This window comes from Tetrao urogallus (assembly GCF_951394365.1).
Source record: "Tetrao urogallus genome assembly, chromosome: 14".
Classification (NCBI taxonomy): Eukaryota; Metazoa; Chordata; class Aves; order Galliformes; family Phasianidae; genus Tetrao; species Tetrao urogallus.
In genome coordinates this window covers 10926271-10947622 of record NC_136827.1, presented here as the reverse complement: position 1 = coordinate 10947622, position 21352 = coordinate 10926271, and the positions used below count along the sequence as shown (strand labels likewise).

Here is a 21352-nt window from a genome sequence, read left to right as displayed (position 1 = left end):
GAAAATAATCTTAATGACAACATTAGCTCTAAGCCTGCTGCCCTTTATGGCAGCAATGTGTGCTTTAGGTATTGCACGTTGCTGCGTGGGCTGAGCTGCAGGGTGTTATTTGCACCCAGTAATACTTGGTGAGAGCTGGTCGCTCTCCCGCCTGAAAGAGCAGAAGACTACAGAGTAGTTCTGTTTACTTGGTTGCTTTAGAGACCTGGAAAGGAAATTTTCCACCCTAAGAACATCTCAGGGCAAACAAGGGCCCAAGGAGAAAGCCGCAACAAGAAAGTGATGCGTTTTGCAGAGGAAAATGCACTTAGTCACACTTCTCTGAAAGCAGGCTGTGAGTATTCCGTAAGCTCCAACAATACCCCCATGAGTGGGTGAGCACAGGCAGCCCCTCCAGCTTTAACCATGGGTAGGCAGGAATTAACACACAGCTGTTATCCAGAATGGGCATGCCCAACTTCAAGAAAAAATTAATGAAAGGTATTTTGACATACGATTACTACCAAGGTTTTCCATCTGCTGTCTGTGCCAAAGCAGCTATGAGGTTTCTTCCCCCTCAGATGACTGTTTGTTTTGTAGCAAGGGATTTAATACATGATAGAGACAAATTTTAAGACTGTGGTCTTCCTTTTGGGTGGTTTTCCTTTTGTGATTGAATAGTTATCCTGCCCCTTCCTTTTTTCTGAAAGTTAGAGAGAATCTGAAGCAGACTGTATCATTGAATGGTTTAGGTTGGAGGGGGACCTTAAAGTCCATCCAGTCCCAACCCCCTCACCAGCTCAGGCCGCCCCATCCCACCTGGCTCTGAGCATCTCCAGGAAAGGGGCACCCACAGCTCTGCATGTGATGGCCTCTCTCTGAGTAAAGAATTTCTTCCTAACATCTCACCTAAAATCTCCCCTTTTAGTTTAAAGCCATTCCCCCTTGTATGTGGTAACTTTCCTTATGGTTTGATAAATGGAATCTGGAAATTTCCATTCAAGCCAGTAGGGTTTCTGTTCCTGGAACAAGCTGATAAAAGTTTTTAATTAGCATTGTAGCTTTTATTTGCTTTATTAGAATAATATGAGTGATGCTTTAGTAGTCCAGGCACACTTAGCTGCAGAGCAGAGGGAGCAGCTAACATTTTGGAAAATATTTAAAGTCCCAGAGATGACAAAGGAAAGCATGCATACAGTCCTTAGTGTATTGTGTAAATGTTTTCCTCTGCGTGGATCTCAACTTCCAGGGCACTTTGGTTCCCAGCACGTTCTGGTCTCCAAAATGCAACAGAGCTGCACACATGAGTAAAAACAAGGCTGTTAAACAACGGACAGTAGAAACACAAAAGAGCAGACTGTTAAATGAACCAGCTCACTGGAAAAATTGTAAAATATGCAAAAGCACTTATTTAAATACAACTGATAATGAATCATTTTTCCATTTATGAGACAACCCACACTTGAATTTTCCCTGCTCCCTAATGCACTGAATTGACAGTTAGACTCGTTTTTTGTTTATAAACTAAGGATGAGTAGCAGGATTTATTAATTTCTTTTGCAATGTTTCTTATTAATTTGAGATTAAAAAGAAAATCAAATTAGAGTATGTACAGTCATCATGCATCTAGCAGGAATCACAGCAACTCCCTGTGGGACTAGTTTGTCCTATTAGCTGAAGCAGAAATAGAATACTTACCTTGCAAACTTACTCAGTTTCTTCATATTGCGTAAATATCCTAAGGATGATTCAGAATGAAAATAAAGAAAAATAAACATTGTTCTTTAAACCATCCTAAGTAAGTAAAGTTACAGGTTTAGCCAAAAAAAAAAAAAAGTGCAGGAAACGAAATTAGGGAACTTTAAGCCGAGGTTTCAGTATAGGAAATCCCCATAAGTTCCATGAAGTTAAATTCATGTGGTTTCATCTGACCAAGAGCATTTAAGGAGAAAGTCTGGCACATAAAAAACGTTGGGTATAGTGACATGAAACCAGGGCCTCCTTCCTTATCATTGAGAAGGTCAGGGACAACAGAGGCAGTGCCCACGAGGAAAGGAGCAGCGCGGGGATGTGGGTTTGTACCACGTCTCCTCACCAGCTCCAGGTAAGGGGGACATAAGCTCACTTTCATGGCACAGGAGACACGTGTGGCAAAGTCACAGCTGTGATTCGATGTACCCAACCCACACCTGAATAACTGCCTCTGAGAAGTACTTACGTCTACCTAGGAACAGACCCAAACCGAGGATGAGCAGAAACCCCACGCACAATCCAGTTCTGAGGTAAACACTCTTTTCTGAATACTGCTGACTGTGAGTTGATATGGATGAATTCTGTCAAACACAAAACAAATTAGTGTCAGTGGAACTATGCAGGACCCAGAGGACATTTGTGCATTTTGTAAAGCTGCAATTAAAATGCACTCGGGAGCAAGAGCCCAACTTGAGATACTAGTTTCAAGAATTCACAACACTCGTGTGAACCCTGCTGTTAAATATATTACTCCTTAACACCATCAAAGAACCTGAGGTTATGACCAGTCCCATTTGTTCACATTTGTTCCTGGTTCCTTTCAGCCCAAGGAAGAAGCCTAACATTTAATACTGTTTGGTGAATATCTTTATTTAATCATAAGATTAAATATCCCCTGCTGTTTTCCCTCTGCCTCCCTTTTTTGCCAGCTTACTCAGTAGTTATGTGGAGCTTTATCCCAGGATGTGAACATGCCTTCACCTTTCAGCACAACTTCTGGAAGCCAGCTGATAGGTATCCAACCACTCCCTAAGAGCTGGGAAGATGCTGAAAGGTAGTGCAGTCCCTGACTTTCTGCACGTGCAGCAATATGAATGCCCACATACATACTACCTTGCAGGACATAACATCAGAGCTTCCCAAACGTTAGCTTGGCTGTCTTGCCTTCCTGACAAAAATTAAGATGATGCTACTGCCCATTAACACACAGCACGAGCTGGAGGACTCAGCAGGGCAGATGGGGCTGTGAGCTTGAACCCCGTACACACGCGTGGCAGGTAGATCCCTGTGCTGTCATGTGGTCCATTTTTGACCCTTCCCCATGTCCTGCCGGTACCTGCAGGCTGGAGGTTACTTCTGGGTAGTCTGAGATGCTTGAGTAGGAACCAGAGGCCTGAAAGGCAATACAGATGTTGCTAAAGGTCTTCCCTCTTTAGTAGGAAGGAAACAGTTTTTGCAAGCAAAGCAGTTTGCTTTCTCCCTTTCATAATGACCCCATAAGCATTCTTTTGTAAGCATTAAATATGCAGACTGTAAGAAAATATCTGTTATTTTGCAATCAAAACAAAATACTGTAATTTAACTGCAGGAATCACCCATAACTTCCGATGTCTAAGCACATCATCTCAGTATAGCACAACAGTGATGCTTACAGTCTCAGGATCTTCTGAAACAGAAACTGGTGGCCACGTTCTGACAGTAAAGGACGCTTCACTGGCACTCCCAGGAGCTGAGCAAAAGCAAGACAAACCAACATATCACTCTCACAGGAAACCATTCTGCTTGGACAAAGAATGTATGCTACTGACCTGAGACCATTGAACCTAAGTACCTCTGTCTGGAGTCTTTGCTGTGTATATTATAAAGATGTTGTGCCACACAAAGGCATTGCAAAATCCCTCCAGTGCCCTTTTCAGAGCTTTGAAATCCTTCCAGGAAACACCTGCTATTATCTCAACACGGAGCCTAAAAAGATGGAGTTGGGCTCTGGATCCCTATCATAGATCAGAGGAGGCAGTGGATGTAAAACTAGATTATTTGATGAAAATTGATAAACAACAGCTCAGGGCCTTGGAAGACGAATTGGTGTAGAGTTGCAGATAGCAAGCTGTACTTTTGAAGTCCCAGATCACAGCTATACAATAAACAGCCGACTGAAGTGTGATACATTTGCATAGGGCATGCAGTGGATTTTGAGGTAATTTCCCAGAGCAGTTTTCAATATTTAAAATAGAGCTACAAACTGCTTTGTTATCCGCATCATCCGTCACAGTTTCTCTGTGTGCTGTCAGATGATACAAAACCCTCCTGAAAACAAAATCTTCTATTCACGTTATGACAATCCCAGGTGGCTCCTTTCATGTTATAAATGGTTAACCTTATGTCATAAGCTGCATTTTGAAGAGTGAGGATCACCTGCTTCACTGTCCTCTTTTTCAAGACAGATGCTGGAACATCCCTACATCAGAGGAACGCAGCCACCCATCTTTTTAAGTGTCCCCATGCAGAAATTAACTTGTATTCTCAAAAAATTGCTCCCCGGCAGCTAAGGAGGATGTCACATGGTTAAGAAAACCCATGAGAGCTGAGACTGGAAGCCATATCATTTGCAACAAGAATAGAAATGGTTTGAGAACATTTTCACTTCTTCTTCCAAGAAGGAAATGCAAGTGTTGTAACATTTTAGTGTTGCTCAACTGGTAACGTTTGAGATTGAGGGATAGATAAAATAGCATCCCTGATTTTTCTTTCAAAATCCTGCCATTAAGCTGTCATTAACTACGAACTCTGCTGTGAGTACTGGATATTAATGTTGGCTTTTTCAGATTTAAAAAAAGAAGCTGAGTGGGTATATGACAGACATCTATAGATGCACACAGTGGAACAAAGCTGAGTAAGGAATGGATATTCCATCACAGTGATGGGCCTCACTTGAGACTATGCGTAGACTGCAGGGGATGTGGGCAACCTCTGAGACACAGGCAACAGCAGGATAAAAGAATACTTACGATATGTTGTATCATAACATTTCTGCTGTTTCTATATTCCTCCTCAATTTTCTGCAGTTGACAGCTAATGGAGATGGGATCCTGAACTAGATATATGTTTGAACCAACCCAGCAACACAGTTCTTTGTTACTTCACCTTAACCAACAAGTGCTTTGATTAAATAGTGAGCACACACACAGATCCTAAAACCATGTGTTTTATTGTTCACGGGATGCACTTCTGGATGACAAGGTGAGACTTTATACCACAGAGAAAACACATCCTGAAACAGCCACAGGGAAAACAACACTTGTAGCACCAATGAAGCATCTAGTTAAGCCCAACACCTGGGAGCAACATACAAGTTCCTTCTGCTAAGCCTCTATATAATATGAGGTAGAATTTACAGGCCAAGTTCAGATCTCAAGTCCTATGGCAGGTTCGGTAAATTTTAGCCAAGATATTTCTATCATCTGTCATTTTGTTTTTTTTTTTAAGATGTCCATTTGCAATGCAGATAAAATATGCTATTGCCATTAATACTTGGAAAAAAGTTACCTGAGGTCGGTGGAGAGGTGTGAGTGAGAGGAGTTGCAGTAGAGACCCTAGCTGGTGTTAGAGAAACAAACAACATGCATTATAATTAATGTCCATCCATGCAGTGAAGAAAGAGAAAATGTTTCTATAAAAGCGTGCTCAAACCAGGCAGACACCTGTGAGACAATTGTTCCTTATGTTATCACGTTTTTTTTCACAAGTAGAGATGAACTAAAACCAAAAGAAGAGTTTCCTTAAAGAAAAACTGTCAGTGCTATTTGCATATCCCTGGGCTTTACCCTGAAACCCAGCAGAAAAAGATGAAACATTATCTTTGTGATACAGCCGCAAGTACGGCACTTCAGATACCCTACAGTGCCCTCATTCTTCATTTCTATAAATAGTGCTTCCAAGGAAACTCAGTAGCACTGCATACCATTAAACAAAGCACCACTGCCTTCGTTGTTTGCTTTTTTATTGTTATTACTGCAGTGATTACAACATTCTCAAAGGCAGATTAGCTTTCACCCAACTAACGGCAGGTCTGCCGGATGCTAAAGACTGATTCTATGGATGATGACAGAAATCGCTTCCTCCACAAGCTTCAAACTGCAGACGGAGCAGCAGAGTCACTGCGACAGCACTCACCTCTCTCAACCACCACCTGGAGGTTGGTTGTCTTGTCGTTGAACCACCCCGGGATCTCCACACGGCAGCAATACGTCCCACTGTCTGTTTCCTGGGCATTCAGGATGGTGAGGGACACGTCGCCCTTCAGCAGGTTCCCTTTCAGCACATACTTTGTGTGGTACCCCTCTGTCACCTTCCTCCCATCTGTCCAGATAATGGGGCGAGAACATTTGGAAGAGGGGCAGGCATCGCGGCCCCAGCACATTGAGGTGATGTCATGTTCTGCCCTAACCGTGTAAAAGCAGGGCACGGTGATGTTCTGACCAACCTCTCCCTTCACCAGCAGTCCTGACACTGTAGGGCCTGTGGACAGAAACACAAACATTAAAAAGTCGCGTGCAGCAGGCAAAAAGGTGAAGAGAGAATGGAGTTTGGACCTGCACAGCTCCGTGGCTTCTCTTCAGCCACATCCAGGTGAATGGGTCTTGGTTTTTCTCTTAGCTTAGATTTAATCCAAACCAGGCATGGGAGAACAGAAAGGCATCATTTTTCATTAAAACTATAGTGGGAAACCCTTCCTCACTTTCAGTAAAAAGCCACTGAAAGGCAGTTTTCACCAGCATTATAGCTGTGCATTTCCTTTTTTCTTTCGCTAAGAAAGGATTTGGGCTGTGCCTATCAGAAGAGATCTTCCAGAGCTTTCCTAAAAACTTCTGTACCTTCTTTTTTTCCCTAGCTTAAAATCCCCCCTCATTCTTCCCAAGCTTCTAACCCATTCAGTTCCCACAGCATGGGATCCAAAGTGCAAAGATGTTGATTTACCCACATTAACATTTCAGGGATGGAATTCACTGCGGCAAGGATGGAAGTAGGAAATAGTCTAGCAACTAATCATCTCTAATCAAAGTCCCTGCATATCACTGGCAAGGGTGCTGCCCTCAGCAGGTAGCTCAACTTGTGCCAATGGATCCCAAGCAGCATCTGGCTTCATTGCCATTGTTCCTTGGGAAAAAGCAGTCCTGCCCAATTTCATCTCAGCCATGTTCTTCCTAAACTATGCTATAATAATTATAAATAAGTCTTATGCAAAGATTTTGCCACAGTAACGTACCAGGAATTAATCCCTGACAATAATGCATTTTATTTAATACAAAAAGGAAACTCTAAATGAATCTCATCATAAAAGGCTTTAGAAAAAACTAGAAGAAAAGTATCTGTAGTCTCTTTTTTGTCTGTTGAACATATCCTACCAAATGTTTCATGTCCATCTGTCTGTATCAATAGCTCTGTTTTAAAAGGGAGATATGATCATCAGAATACTGTAATAAAGTTTTACTGAATATGCAAAACAGCAATTGCTGTGCAATGCAACCACTCTTACCACCGTAACCCAGAATCTCTCTGCAGCCCCCAAGAAGCACTGATGCACGTTACCTCCCTTCCATCCGCTTCCAGCTATTTTTCACACCCACTGAGTTACCTGTAAGCCAGATCAGAAGGATCCAGTCCAGGAAGTAATGAGAAGACATTGTGGCTGAGGATGAGGAATGCTCTTATTCACTCTTTATGCACCTACATTCAAAATAAACTATCGTTTTCATAAACTGCTGGTTTTACTTCTCAGTACTAGCACGTCAGCTTCAAACAGGATGATGCCCTTTGGTTTGATCAGGATTGCCTTTCCTGTGGTTAGTCTGTTAGTCACTGAAGCTGCTGCTGCTGAGAACGCATGCAGCTGAATGCTTGCTGACTGTGGTTTGACTATAAGGTTAAAATACTCAGCAGCACTTCAGAAATCTACTTCTCTTTTTTTCCCCCCAGATCTACTTGCTTATAGCAGGTTAAACTGTTAGTACTACCAAGCTGTCACCACCAATAATCCATTGCCTCAAGCTGGGTTCCCACACCCAGAAGAGATTACATAAGATGTGTAGCAGACCAGTAAACAGAAATCATTCAGCAATGTAAGAGGGTCTTAGGAATTATTAAACCAGCATCTAATCCTAAATTCTGCTTCTAACATTGCTACTTTAAACAAATGTGATATCCTTTACAGCAGGAATACTGGAAGCTTCCACTTCACAGGTGTAGACTAAACAGAGCTGCAGCCTCTCATCACTCAGCTCTTAGAAGTTCAGCATGATTCTGAGCTTTTACCATACCGAGTAACACACAGCACGGAAGCCATCTGAAAAGCTGGGTGGCAACAGTGGTCACTAGGAGAAATGTGTTACTTAAAAAATGGTTTTTCTGGCCACTCTGGGTTGCCCTGAGTGAGGACATGGAGTCTTTTAATATCATTCAGTCTAGAACTGCAGCTGTGATCAAACATGATCCATAGCAAATTCACGTTCTCTGCTGAAACAGATGATCTGCCTTTTATACAAATTAAGTTGCAAGGAATGACTTTTTAGAACTAACAAATAAATGCAGCCAAGTGGCAGAGCTACACCAGCAACATGTCTGCTGGAAAAGGATGGAAGAGGGAGAAAGGGCAACCTGTGCGTGCAGATTTATGACTGGACAAGAACACACTTCCTCTCTGCTGCTCCTGCTTCTGGGGAGACAGGACACTGTAGGCAGCTTTTACAGACATTGTGCTGACCATTAACATCAGTAGCCTGGGACTGCCCTGCAACAACAGAGTTTAGCTTTGTTTTTCCTCCCTCTGAATGATCAAAACTTCCCCTTTTTGCTCACTGACAACACACTTGCCTTCCCTGTTTCAAACAACTGCACTTATCCCCGAGCTCACTTGGTGTTATAAAAGAACCAGCTTGTTGTTGTTTTAAAGCAGCATTTTGTTCACTCTTAACATCCGACATTACCTTTATCCGACTGAGTTTTGTAAGGCATTTATAATCCAATTCACTTCATACATTAACATTTCACAGGAATAGAATACTTCAAGTATCATCATCACATCCAACAGCAACATCAGAGGTTTTGGTTTTTTTCTTTTTTTGAGGTTAAGAAAGACCTCATCATCACGAGTCGGCTAATTAGAAGAGACAACATTCATAGCCTCACTTTGAAGTCAGTGAGTCATATCCTACACAATCTGAAATGCAGCTCCCATACAAGGCATACATCACCCACTGCCTTCGCTGCAGCTACAGTTGAATTATTGGTTTTTTGCTTTGTTTTTTTTTAATCAAAAGCAAAGTTTTAAAAGGAAAAAAAAGAGAGCCATCATTGTATTGATGTGACAAAAGAGAGTTGCCATTTTGGCTGAAGAAAAGCTCAGAAAGTACCGTGGTCTCCTGCAGGTATTTATCTCAGGATTTGCCTTAAAGACAGACCCCAAGGAATATAGAGAAAATTATTGCTGAAACTTCTTGGAAAGTTGAAAGCAGTCTTATGATTTTATACGGCCCAATCCCCAATTACTTCATTGCTTTCACCAGAAGAAGTTAATTATGACTACTGGTTACTGTTAGAACCCAGCCTGTAGTTTGAAATACAGCACTTGGGCCTTCAACTTCATTAGAAACATAAAAAGTGAAAGAAAACAAAAACAACCAAAAAAAGACCTTGGGCATCTATAGCATTGAATGGCAGAGTTAGAACATCTGTGGCAAAGTAACTCCACACGCATGATCTCTTATCCACAACACACTAAAGCTGTTTCTTCCTATCTTCCACTTGAGGAGCATTTGCAAAGCAGACACCCAATTAATTCAGCTGACCCACAGTAGTTTTAGTTACTGGAAAACACCTATTCAGATAGTTCAGGGAGAAGGAAAGAGCGGGAGCTGCACAGAGGTCAAAAGTTTTAACTTCATGAAGTTATTTATAAACATTTCTGAAAAACATGTTTTCTCTTTACTATTACTTACATCACACGTACTTGAAATAGCAGATGAGTTCCTGCTGTGAGTCACCCGTTTGCTTCAGTTCATCTTCAGCTACACTGATCTCAATCCCACCACCCAACAGCTAAGATCTACCTGCTCATTTAAATAAATCTGCATGCCTGAAAACAGCTGAATGATCTCATATATCGTTTGCATAATGAGTGTTAAAAATAGTTTCACTAAGTTCCCTCATCCACAAAGTTAACCTTTTTTTCTTTTAAGGTGTTACATCAAGTTTGGAAAACATACATGCTACAGACAGGAGGAGCTGGGTAAAGAAGCCAATTGATTATCAAATCACTCTTTTCCACTTGCCATAAGCTTGATCCAACTGCATTCTCTTTAAACATGACTGATTTAGCTTCCATTTTACAGACTTCAGGAGTCTTTCTAACTTGAGAGTTCTCAGTTAGTATAAAAGCTAATTATCCATTTAATCAACTTAGCTGTAGAGAACCACAACTTCACAGACCTAAACAAGACAAGTTACACCACAATACATACATAATAAAACAATTTTAAAGTACTCTTTAACACTGTTACATTACTACAAAGTTAGAAAGGAATGGATTTCCCAGATTTAATATTGATTTAATTTTTAATATAGTGTAACTGAAAAGACTCATTTCAAATGTAAACTAACATTTATTTGAAATCCAGGAACTGTCAGCTTCAATTTCAGTCAGTCAGATCCTCTGCTTCCACAGCATAAGGCATTTACAACATGAAGCATATCCCAGAAAGCTGTAAGTAACAAAACAACGTTCTACAAATAAAAGCTAACTTTAACAGCATCCACACAGGACAAAGCATACGTTGTTGTTTTTACCAATACACATATAGCCCATACAAAATATTAAATATCCTCTGCTGCTTAGCAGCTCACACCCACCCCACAGTAGGTGCGAATGTTGCAACTGCTGGCACAACAGAAAAACAAAATACAGCATATACCCTCACAAGCCATTTGGCCTCTGTATTGTATGCTAACACAATAAATGCTTCCTTCATGTCATTTCATCAATAATGCTACACATAGCTGCATCTTTGTCTAAAACCTGATCTCTCTTGCAGCCAGAACGTTCTCTCTGCTTCTCACTCTGTCCAATGCAGCTGCTGCCATCATCAGTGTCCATTGGTTCTGTTTTCACTCCCAGTCCTCCCTCTGAATGAGGGAGATCATCAGGCAATGATGCCAGGCAGTTCTGAATCATCTCCACAACTCTCTCTAAATGCTTCTGAAATCGCTCTGCAGTTTCCAGACGCTGACGTTTCTGCACTTCCATCATGACTCTCAGGGTCTCCCTAGCTTGGTGGGGACGGTACTCATTTATAAGATGATGCACATGAACAAACAGCAGTTTCAGGTCCTCCAGTTTCTCTTCTCGCTTTATGCTCCCTGGACTCCTTATCAGGATATCCAAGAGATCCAAAAAGTTGACCAAGATAGACATGTTAAGTTTCCTTAATTCCTTTTTGTGATCAAACTGCATCGGATGCAGCCGTTCAATACCCTGGCTTTCCAAGGGTCGGATAATTAAGTCATCGCACTGGAACTGATTACCAAACATCATGTAACTGTCTTTCACAGGTGGAGGTGGCTTCGGTGCCAGACCTTTACGTATGTTTTCATCAGTATATTCTTTTATATATTGCATTGGAGGTGGAGGAAGGGCACTCACTTGCTGAGGTTCACCCATTTTTGCAGATGAAAATACCTAGCAAATACCAAAGAAACGTACATTAAATAACTTATGTGACAGCTTTGTAGCATGTAGAAAACAGCATACAGCTAGCTATGAGAAAACACACCAGACAGGAGATACTTCAGCGCGCACAAAATAGTAAACTCTCCAATAAACCCACGTTAGCTTTCTACTGAAATACACAGCGCTTCCCAAACCAGACGTGCCAGTGAAGAGGCACAAGAAGGAAGGCCCGGCCCACCGCTACGGCCGGGCTCCGGGAAGGCCCAAAAGCCGCACGGCGGGGCTCGCCAGGCCGCTGCTGAAGAGAAACAAAGGCGGAGGCCGCGCTCGGCAGGAGCCCGACGGCAGCTGGCCAAATAGCCGGCCGCGCACGCAGGGCGCACACAAAGCACTCCCTCACCTGCCCGCCCGCCGCGCTCCGCTGCAACCGTCAACACCCAACTTCCGGCGAGCGACTCTTCTTCCTCTTCGCTGCCATTGGCTCGCAACTCAAGCAGGGTGACAGGCTCTGATTGGCTTTCCCCAACGCCAGTCAGAAGCTTGCTCCACTCACAGCCAGGGCTCATTCGGGAGGCGGTGCGGAGCAGGGTTCGCATCGCGGCGGGAGCGTTGGGGAATGGTGCCCTCTTGCGGCTGGGAGTGGCGCGGCGGGGCTCTCAGCCGGGATCTCAGCAGGGGTCCCAGCACGGGTCCTCCGGCGGAGGCAGAGATGGGAACGGGCGATCTGGCTTTTGTAGGCATCAGACCCTCCGCGAGACTTACTTCTGCATGTTTAGTGTTTAGTATTCCAACTGGAAAGCCAGGACTGCTTTCATAGAATCATAGAACATCCCGAGTTCGAAGGGATTCATCGAGTGCAGCTGCTGGCTCTGCATGGAACCACCTAAAAATCAGTCCGTATGTCTGAGAGCATCATCCAGACTCTTCCTAAACTCTGGTGAGCTCGGTGCCAGACCCTGAGGAGCCCGTCAGTGTGATCCCAATGCTTTAACCATTGAATGACGCAGCAGAGACTTGGGTGTTATTCTGGTCACAAAATGAAAGCATTGCCCTGGGAAGTGTTAGCATTCTTTCTATAGCTGAACACAGCCAGCCTGGATGCACAAAGTCTGCAACAAACCGCTGGGACTTCTTGTTTTTCTTCCATTTTTGTTTCAGGCAAAGTTCAAGAAAAAAATAGAGGATTTATGTACTCCACATTGCCATGGGAATCTGGGCTGGCTGGCAGCATCTCTGCAGATGGCCACTGGTGTGGCAATGGGGCATTTGTGCTCTGATTTCTTTTTTCCTCAGCAGATGGCAGTAACATCCCTCATCCGGCAAGAGAACCCCTGTCTACGTGCCCTATCATGTGCAGAATTGCTATTTGGGATCATTTTGGGGGGGAGGAAATGTTTTAATAATGAATACCTAAACAGTTAAATAAATAATCCAAATTAAAAAAAAAGAAAAACACTCTACAGTTGAGGTAGCACTGAAAATGAGTGAAAACCCCTGGCATCCAAAGAGGCATTCCAAGGATTGATGTGCTTTAGCATTGCTGTACAGTATTTACACATTTAAAAACATATTGCTGATGACTTCAGTCGTTAGCTCGTTTCTTAGTAAAATATCAGTTTGTTACTTGGTCTTTATTAAAGGTTTATCCCTATTTTTTCTCTCTAATCACACGGATTGATGCCATCAGTGTAGTAGTAGTTTAGTATTTATCCACATGTATGTATGTACAGATATAGCCTGTCATACTTTCAAATATAGACTCAAGGATTTCTCTTTTTCATGTAACTAGGCATCACTTCATGCACACTGTCCAAAGAAGAATATTCTTGCCATTCATTAGTTGCCTACAATTTTGGTTTAGGGAAAAGTGACAAGTTGATTTGAGTGAAATCTGTATTTGTCAATAATCTATAGACTGCTGGATCTGATGCTTTTTGATAACAGAAGCAATATCTTCACATTTTCTGCCCTTGGTACCAATAATTCTATTTAAAGAGTGAGACAAAAGTCCTTACATGAAGGATCTTCTAGTGCCCCAAGATGTGAATTGACAGAGTGTTCTCTTCAGAAACACATCCATAACGATTGAAATGGAACAGGCACTGAGTAGTATAAGCTTTGAACATTCTGTTCAGCCTCAGGAGGTTGGGTGTACAGAAAGCTCTTATTCTTTGTGTGCAAATAACCTAATGGTCAGCCATGTTTTGCAACACAATGCAGAAAAAACATAATAGCTTGATGTGGTTTGGCCACATTGCTTTCTGTTTTCAGCATATCAGCACTGTACCTGTGAAAACCATCCCTTTGAAACATAAGAGTTATGCTAAGATATTTGAAAGAGCCACCTTAAAGAAAACTGGAGAGAACAAAAAGTTGATTTCAAAATAAATATTATATGCTTTTTGTTTTGTTTTTCAATCAAGACACACTCAAAAAAGTTGAGGAATGATGTTTAAAAAATTGCTACTATTCACTACTTCCCTACCATGGTTATGGAACTCCATAGACTGAAGGGTTCCTCTGCATGTAAAGTTTGAGCTGGGTCCCTGGTAGTCTCTCATGCCATGATTTTGCTGTTCAACATGAACCAGTCATTCAAACTCCTCATATTAAGACACAAGGTCCTTTGGGATCAATAGGAAATTTAAGAGACCTTTAATTTTCATTCTTAAAATCCAAATTCATTATCCCATAACTTCCTTAATCAGTTTGTGATCCAGTCAGGTAAGAGGCCAACAGTCTGGAGCAAAAAATCACACACAATCAGCCAGTTGTTTCTAAATATTACTTCAGTGCATACAAGTAATCATTTTGAAGAAGAGAAAGAGCTCCAAGATGGAGATACAGATCTTAACACACAGATATAAAAATATGGAACTGAGAACATGGTTTTCTGATACTGGCAAGAGCATGGTTCCATGCTGCAACTAGACAGCTGCTGATTTGAAAAGAGGAGCTCTCATTCCCTCACCTTCCATCGGGTTCTGCTCTGCTTTCTTCCTTCACTGCTCCTCCAGCCCTGACTTCTGGCTGTACAGCCTTTTCCTGTCACTGCTTTGTAGGATCACTAACAGGCGTTGGTTTGCAAAGCAAACTATTGCAACTCCAAACCCCACAGACAAGGAATTAAAAGCACCACCTCCAGGGTAGCATGAGAAAACCGATCTAGTAGGAGGCATTAACAAGTCTTTGGTTTTGTTGGACTTTCCAGACTGTGATTTCACATTCTTATACCAAGAGCTGAGCTCGATTATCAGCTGTTTTGCACTCTGTGAACCACGCAGTACAGCTCTAAATGCTGCGACTTCAAAGGGTAGAAGGTAGTAGGGAGCCAAGCACTTGTTTTTCACATGGTCTGTGTTATCGAGTCATTTTCCCAGTTTGCACGTAGTGGCCAACAAATGAAAGAAGAAAAAGGGTTTTCATTTTCATTCTTGGTAGCATGACTGATTCTCAGAAGGCTCTTGGATGACCCTTCCCAGCATATGGGGAGCTGTTAACATTTTCTCTGCAGTGGTTCCAAATGAGAGACTGAGAATGAAGGCGAGTGTCACACATAGCACTCTCAAATTTGCTTTCTACTGCATTTCTGCTGTTGTCTGAAATAAAGTCACTGTCCAAGACAAGTCCACCACTGATAATACAGCTCAATTACTACAGCATCTGCAAATTGTTGGAATGAACCCATCAGTTCATTCACCAGTTCAGCAGATGGGGAGTCACTTAAACAATGTTCTCTGCCACAAAGACAGAAGATCTTAATTTATTGCTTCAGTTTCATTTATTTTAGTTTTATTCATAACTAATTTCAGACAAATTGCCATGTTTCATTATCATTATGTTCCCTTAATTCAGCAAGTGTGTACAGCAGTACACTGTTATCATAGCAGGACTTTGAATTCAGGAGGTGTACAACCACAGTAAACACAAACCCCATTTTCACATAGCTCTGCTCTCTTCTATGATGGAACATATTTCTGCAATTTTTGATTGTCACTGCAGGCTAAATAGTAGATAAATAAAATTTGGTTTGTTGTTTGTTGGTTTTTTTTTTTTTCTTTTCCTAAGTAGCCTGAAAGAGAACTTCAATATAAGACAGAGTTGCGGCATCTTGCTTTGTTTAGGTTGTTTCATCTTACAGCCTGGTTAAGCAACAAGCTCAGGAACTTCCTTTTTTGATGACTGTTGAAGGCTTCGTTGCAGGACATACCTGGGAGGAGGGGAAGAGAAAAGGAACCTGTTGGGGGTGAGGGGGACTTTTGCTTTATGTCTCCATCTGCTGTGGTTAATTCCCATCTCCTGCTGTGGCTGTGGGAATTAATGAATTTGAAATGCAGTGCTATGCTGCATTTTCTTTCTTACTCCTCAGACCAAAATATCAGCTTCAGCCTAGTTGTACACTTACAAACGTAGGAGAGAAGCTTTGTGTTTCCCCTCATATAAAAACTGGGACACACCATTCTTCAGTACACGAGAGTTGAACTGCTCTTTGCTATACAATCTGTGACTACTGGTATCTGAGTAGATGAAGACCTCAGCACAGTCTGAACAGTTTTTTAGTCATGAAATAGATACCTCACTATTTGTTCATGGTTCAAAATCCAGGCATATTTTATTGGAATCAGCCAGCACTCTTTCCTGTGTTCATAGTCTATTATTTCTGGAAGCAGATCCCCTACCTGATTATTAAGCCAGGCATTAATGTGGGGTCTTTACGCAGTCAGAAGTCTGTGATGACTGCCTATTCTAACTTGTAAATGAAAATGTCTCCAAAACTGTGTCTGTATGGCATGGAGAAGTACTCCTTACCCAGCCATCAGCATCCTGGGTAGCTGCCTGCAGGCCATGCTGCCAGAACAAAATGCAGGATTTGAAGCACTGCAGATTTTCCAGCACTGTAAGTCATGCCTTTGTCTTCAGAAGCAAATAGTAAGGGACAGAAACCTTGTTAGGCAGGCACTAACAGAATGACTTAGAGCAAATTTCCAGTTTGGATACAACCCCATGCAACTATATTTTCCCTTCTGTATTTTTTCCTAGGTGAGAACAGCTGAGCAAAGAATTATTTTGTACTTATATCACAGAACAAGTACAATCCCTGTGCAAGTTCAGTGGTTTAAAATGTGTTCCCTATGTTCCTGGGAATATCAGCAAACCTATGAGCGATTTGCTTCAGGCATTCAAATCATGGATAATTCACTGTATCCTCCTAGCAGATGCTCAGAACAAGGCCCTACTTTCCTAGGGCTCACAAACGGCTCACAGAGGAATCCTACTCGAGTTCCAACAGAGCAGCTCTCTTGGTCACTGGGAGCAGTGTGAGCACATTCAAAGGTGCAGTTGTAAGATCAAGAAGAAAGCTAGATGCATCTGGCTTATAAAGACCAATTCTTTCTATTCTAATCCTTTCCTTATTTTTCGGCAGCTTTCTGGTTTGTTTTGTGAGTCTACTGCAGACATCTTTGTTGGTGGAATAATGAATTGCCAAAGATGCAAACCAGCTGAGTAACTTAAACAGAGTTTCTCACACTCTCTAAAAAAGCTAAATAGGAAAACAGAATGAGTTCTGGGAGCCTGGAAATGGAATAATAATCACTGTAATGAACAGCTGGTGAAAAGTAAGAGCTGGCACCCAGACAGAAAATCTGACCTGAATATTACCTGAGAGGTAAAAGTGTACAGGTTGTCTTCTGAGAGTGAAGATGTAGTTGCTGTTTTCCGGTCTGTTTTTTTTTTCTTCTTTTTTTTTTACAAAACCAAAAACTATCTATATTTAACTTCATAAATTTCTCTGCTGTCTTCAGGGCATAAGCACTGGTATCACAGCAGGATGTGCGGGTGGGGAGATTTCCACAGACTACAGTAATAAAAGTGTGAACTGCATAATCTGGGTAAATCCCCTAAGAAAAATCCAATCCCTAAAATAACCTGTTTTAGAGCAGAAATCAAGCATTTTGCAGGAGGTAGCAAGGAATGGAGAAAGGTGATTAAAAGAAATCAAAAAGAGGTCGCTGAAGTCACAGTTGATAAGGATAACTTCACAGAATCACAGAATGGTTTGGGCTGGAAGGGACCCTTAAGATCACCTACTTCTAACCCTCACTTGTAACATCAGTTTACCAAGCAGAGAGAATTTGATGCACATAGCAGATCAAACTTAAATCTGAAAAAATTTGCATTTTTCTCTTTTCTTGCATATGAATTAAACGTGTGAAAGGATACAAGTCAGCAGAATCTATTAAAAAAACCCAAGCAGAGAAGATAACTAAAAAATTCATTAAGCTGTCTCCTCATCTTGAGGGATATATACTTACAGTGGTTTTAAGATACTTTGGGCAGTTCTACTTAATTCCTTTCCATTATGTATACAAAATTTCTGAGACATACAATATATTATGTTGCAAAAATCTTTGAACAAAAGGAGCATACCCATACAGTTGGTGTACTCCTGCACCAACTTACAACATCAGGTTCCAGCAATGAAATACCAGTGGTAGCATGACGTTCCAGCTGACCCTTCAGAGGCCTTTCAGGAAGCTGTCTGGTTTGCATCTTGAGTCTACAGACTTGTCTGCACTTCTTCCAGCTCTGAAACAATTTTGATTCTAGACACGGAGGGTATTTCTACCTAACTATTCTTTTGCACCACTGTGGGAGGATCTTGAAGCTCCTCAATGGCTGAGTCTTCTCTTAAAAAGAATCATGTCCTGCTAGTCAGGATGTCATCCTCCTAATAGAAGGATGACAACATTTGATTTGTACCTACACTTTATGTATTGAAAGAAACAAAGAATTTCATTTAAAAATGAAAAATTTCATTGTAAAATTGAACAATTTAAATTGTTCATTTAACAATCTTTGAAATTAGATACACTTCAAATATACATACGCAGGTTACTCACTCGTAAAGGTGTAATTAAACAAATGCAGTTATTAGACTGTACATTTTTGTACATACATGTCAACCCAGCCTTAAAATCATTAAAGTACATTCTTATTTGGATTTTGGCTTGCTACACTTAAAGATATGCATGTTTACTACACATGGGTTTGGGGACTGAACTGAAAAAGGAACAGGAAGGTGTAGATCTGTAGCAAGAGTGGATACAAAAATACCCCAGCTCCTACATTCTTCCCCATATCAGTGAAGAGTTGGAAAGACCACCAAGATCACCCAATCCAACCATCAGCCCTTGCCTGTGACAACTCCAGATGATGTTGCTCATCAACTCTTTTCTTGAACATCTCCAGGGATGGTGACTCCTCCAGCTCCATGGGCAGCCTGTTCCAAAACCTCACCACTCTTTTAGAGGAGAAATTTCTCCCAATATCCAACTTGAATCTCCCCCTGGTTCAACTTAAGGCCATTAAATTTGCAAAACAAACAGGAGCTCTCAGTGAAATCAACTATAGTAACATCCAAATCTGCTTATGTTTACTTGTTTCCTTCTCTCAGTTTACTGACCCATCCTCATCTGGAATTCAGTATGGCTAATCTCACCTGCTGAAACCTGCAAATTCTGACACAACTAACAGATCCTCTATCTCTCCAGGGCAAAGTTAATGATTTTTTTCTTACAGCAACCTGTTTCTTTCTTCCTATATGTTTGTATCAGATCCACAACTTCTCTTCCACAGCTCAGCCTGTCCAGTTGATCTGCACAGAGCCAAATCTCATCTGGGCCTCGATTCTCTCTCTGTCCGACCTGCAGCACTGTGTCAGTTTCCCATCAGACAACACATCGCATCACACCACACTCAGACCATATGAAACGCAATTGCCAAATCCTGCTATCTGAACATTTGATCAAATCACTCCCTCCTTCATACCCCTCTGTGATCTCATTTCTTATCTCATGAAGAAATCAAGTCGCTGCCACTGCATTTAAAGAATTACTCCCCCCACTACTTGCCAGCCCTGCTGAATCTCTTCTCCCTCCACATCCTCTTGCCCTCAGTACTGTTGCTCCACTGAGGCCACCTTGTTGGCTTCTCCACTTCTTTGCTGCCCTGGAGGCTTCACTTCTGCAGAGCTGCAGAAGCACAGCCTTGACTTTCTATTTAAATCCACTGTTTTGAAAATACATGTAAATCTCCAACTGCAAACCCCTGCAGCACAAGCTCTGAAGGCTTTCCAGAAAGTTCTTGCTACACAGAAGTCAACAAGAGTAGCAAGAATGAAGTCTTACAGTGTGTGAGGGCACTCTACAGCCCATGTTCTTCTTTAACAGTTATGAGAACGGATCTCTAAGCATAGTTCCAACAAGCAAATTCTTACAGATAAGGAAATGGATGCGCACACAAAAGTAACCCTATGCTTTAGAGGTGCAAGCATGTAAATGAGATCTGCATGGCTGCTGTTTATATAGAGTGCAGTTTTAGAAAACTCACAGAAAGCTGATTTTTGATTTTTATTTTTAATATACATTTGCATTGTTTCCTAGAAGATTGGGAAATTGGGCCTTGGTATTAATCCTGCTCTACAAATAGTTATGAAATCCCCTTTGGCAGCAGTGACATTTTTTTTGGGAGATCACAGACTTGTGTCATCTTTCTTGTTCAACCAAAAGACTTCCTTGTAACTCAGTCACTACCAGGAAACAAAACCGTTTCACTAGATTTGTATGAGATGTTTCAACTATGCTGTGACCTATGCTGAGACCACCAGGAGGTATATGTAGGTGTGAGCCATGCAATAGCTACTGTTCCTCTCCATTTCTATTCCACGGTACAGCATGGCCAGGAGCAAGTCAGATCAGTGCATTAGATGCTATATTTAATTGTATTCTTATGGTAAATATCATTTCTCAACTAGCATTTTAAAAGATAAGGAACTTCTGAGGATCTCTGGAATATTCTGCCTGAAGAAAGGCTCAATATAACATAAAATAGCAAGGAAGCAGTAGCTTACCTGCTTGGTTTTGGCTGTTTCAGTTTGGTTTTTGAGAGGAATAACCAGAACATTATATTCAGAACTGCAGTTTCATGAGCTGCCCTATAAAATCTTAAATTAAACAGAGCCTGCAATTTGGATATTTATTCAGATTTTTTTTCCCACACGTTAAATGGAGTATCATCTCTGAATTTTGCAGAGCTCTACAGATACATCAAATTTAGGAAGGTCTCTACTTATGCCCTAACACTACACCAATGTCAAAAGTCGCAGTAGTAAATGATTTAGACCAGAATAGTTTTCAAAAATACATAATTGATGAAAATATTTGTCTTGTAGATTCTTCACATACCACCCAATCCTACTACTCCAATGCTCAGTGCAATCAACACTACAATTATGCATCATTGACAAAAATATACGTACAGAAGATATTAAATATGGAAGGGCAGAAGAAAATGAATTGCATTTCTTTTAAAACATATCAGTGCTGTCATACTGAGTGCATCAGGTGCACATTACTTTTCCTTTAGTAATTCTATATTTAGTTTGGTGTAGAGTGAGCTGAATGGTCCCCTGAATTCTGAGGAAACCAGTTACACTGGCTTTGATGTTTGTGCTCGCTTCACTGCTCATTACAGTGATCTCAAAGCATCCACAGAGGAACATCATGCCTGTTCTTCCTGGGATCCAGCCACCAGACAGAGCACTTGAAGCAGTCAGTAATCAGTGAATAGTAACCAATGATAATTAATTTTCTGTTATTTTAACCATTTGTTTTCAATTTAAATGTTTAATGACTACAAATATTAAGCAATCCTTGTACAAGTAAATCCTGGTTATCATTTTTCTCTTAGCTTGTACATTCAGTTGCTGCCTTTTGCCTTTGCTTGTGCAATACGAATTTTCACTTTACATAGAAAATTTACTTAAAACACTTTTTATGACATCCCTCAAACGCAACATAATGATTACATAGTCTGAATGGAAAGGCACTATTCCTTCAA

General features: G+C 41.3%; 2 protein-coding genes across 4 annotated transcripts; both read right to left on the bottom strand.

Moving 5' to 3' along the window:
* Positions 1 to 1119: 1119 nt before the first annotated feature.
* On the bottom strand, positions 1120 to 7415 carry LOC306951872 (hepatitis A virus cellular receptor 2-like; the record flags this gene model as incomplete). 3 transcript variants are annotated; one of them, XM_079542424.1, is made up of 8 exons in its annotated part: positions 1181 to 1274; positions 1678 to 1717; positions 2198 to 2312; positions 3068 to 3124; positions 3384 to 3460; positions 5278 to 5328; positions 5905 to 6249; positions 7367 to 7415. In XM_079542424.1, 8 exons carry the CDS (start codon positions 7413 to 7415, stop codon positions 1181 to 1183), a joined length of 828 nt encoding a protein of 275 aa, XP_079398550.1. The 3 variants fall into 3 exon arrangements, with proteins under 3 accessions (XP_079398549.1, XP_079398550.1, XP_079398551.1); XM_079542423.1 differs by lacking the exon at positions 1678 to 1717 and having other exon boundaries at positions 1120 to 1274; XM_079542425.1 differs by lacking the exon at positions 5278 to 5328.
* A 3335-nt stretch (positions 7416 to 10750) lies between these two features.
* MED7 (mediator complex subunit 7) lies at positions 10751 to 11443 on the bottom strand (the record flags this gene model as incomplete). The annotated part of the gene is made up of 1 exon (XM_079542195.1): positions 10751 to 11443. One exon carries the CDS (start codon positions 11441 to 11443, stop codon positions 10751 to 10753), a length of 693 nt encoding a protein of 230 aa, XP_079398321.1.
* Positions 11444 to 21352: the final 9909 nt, after the last annotated feature.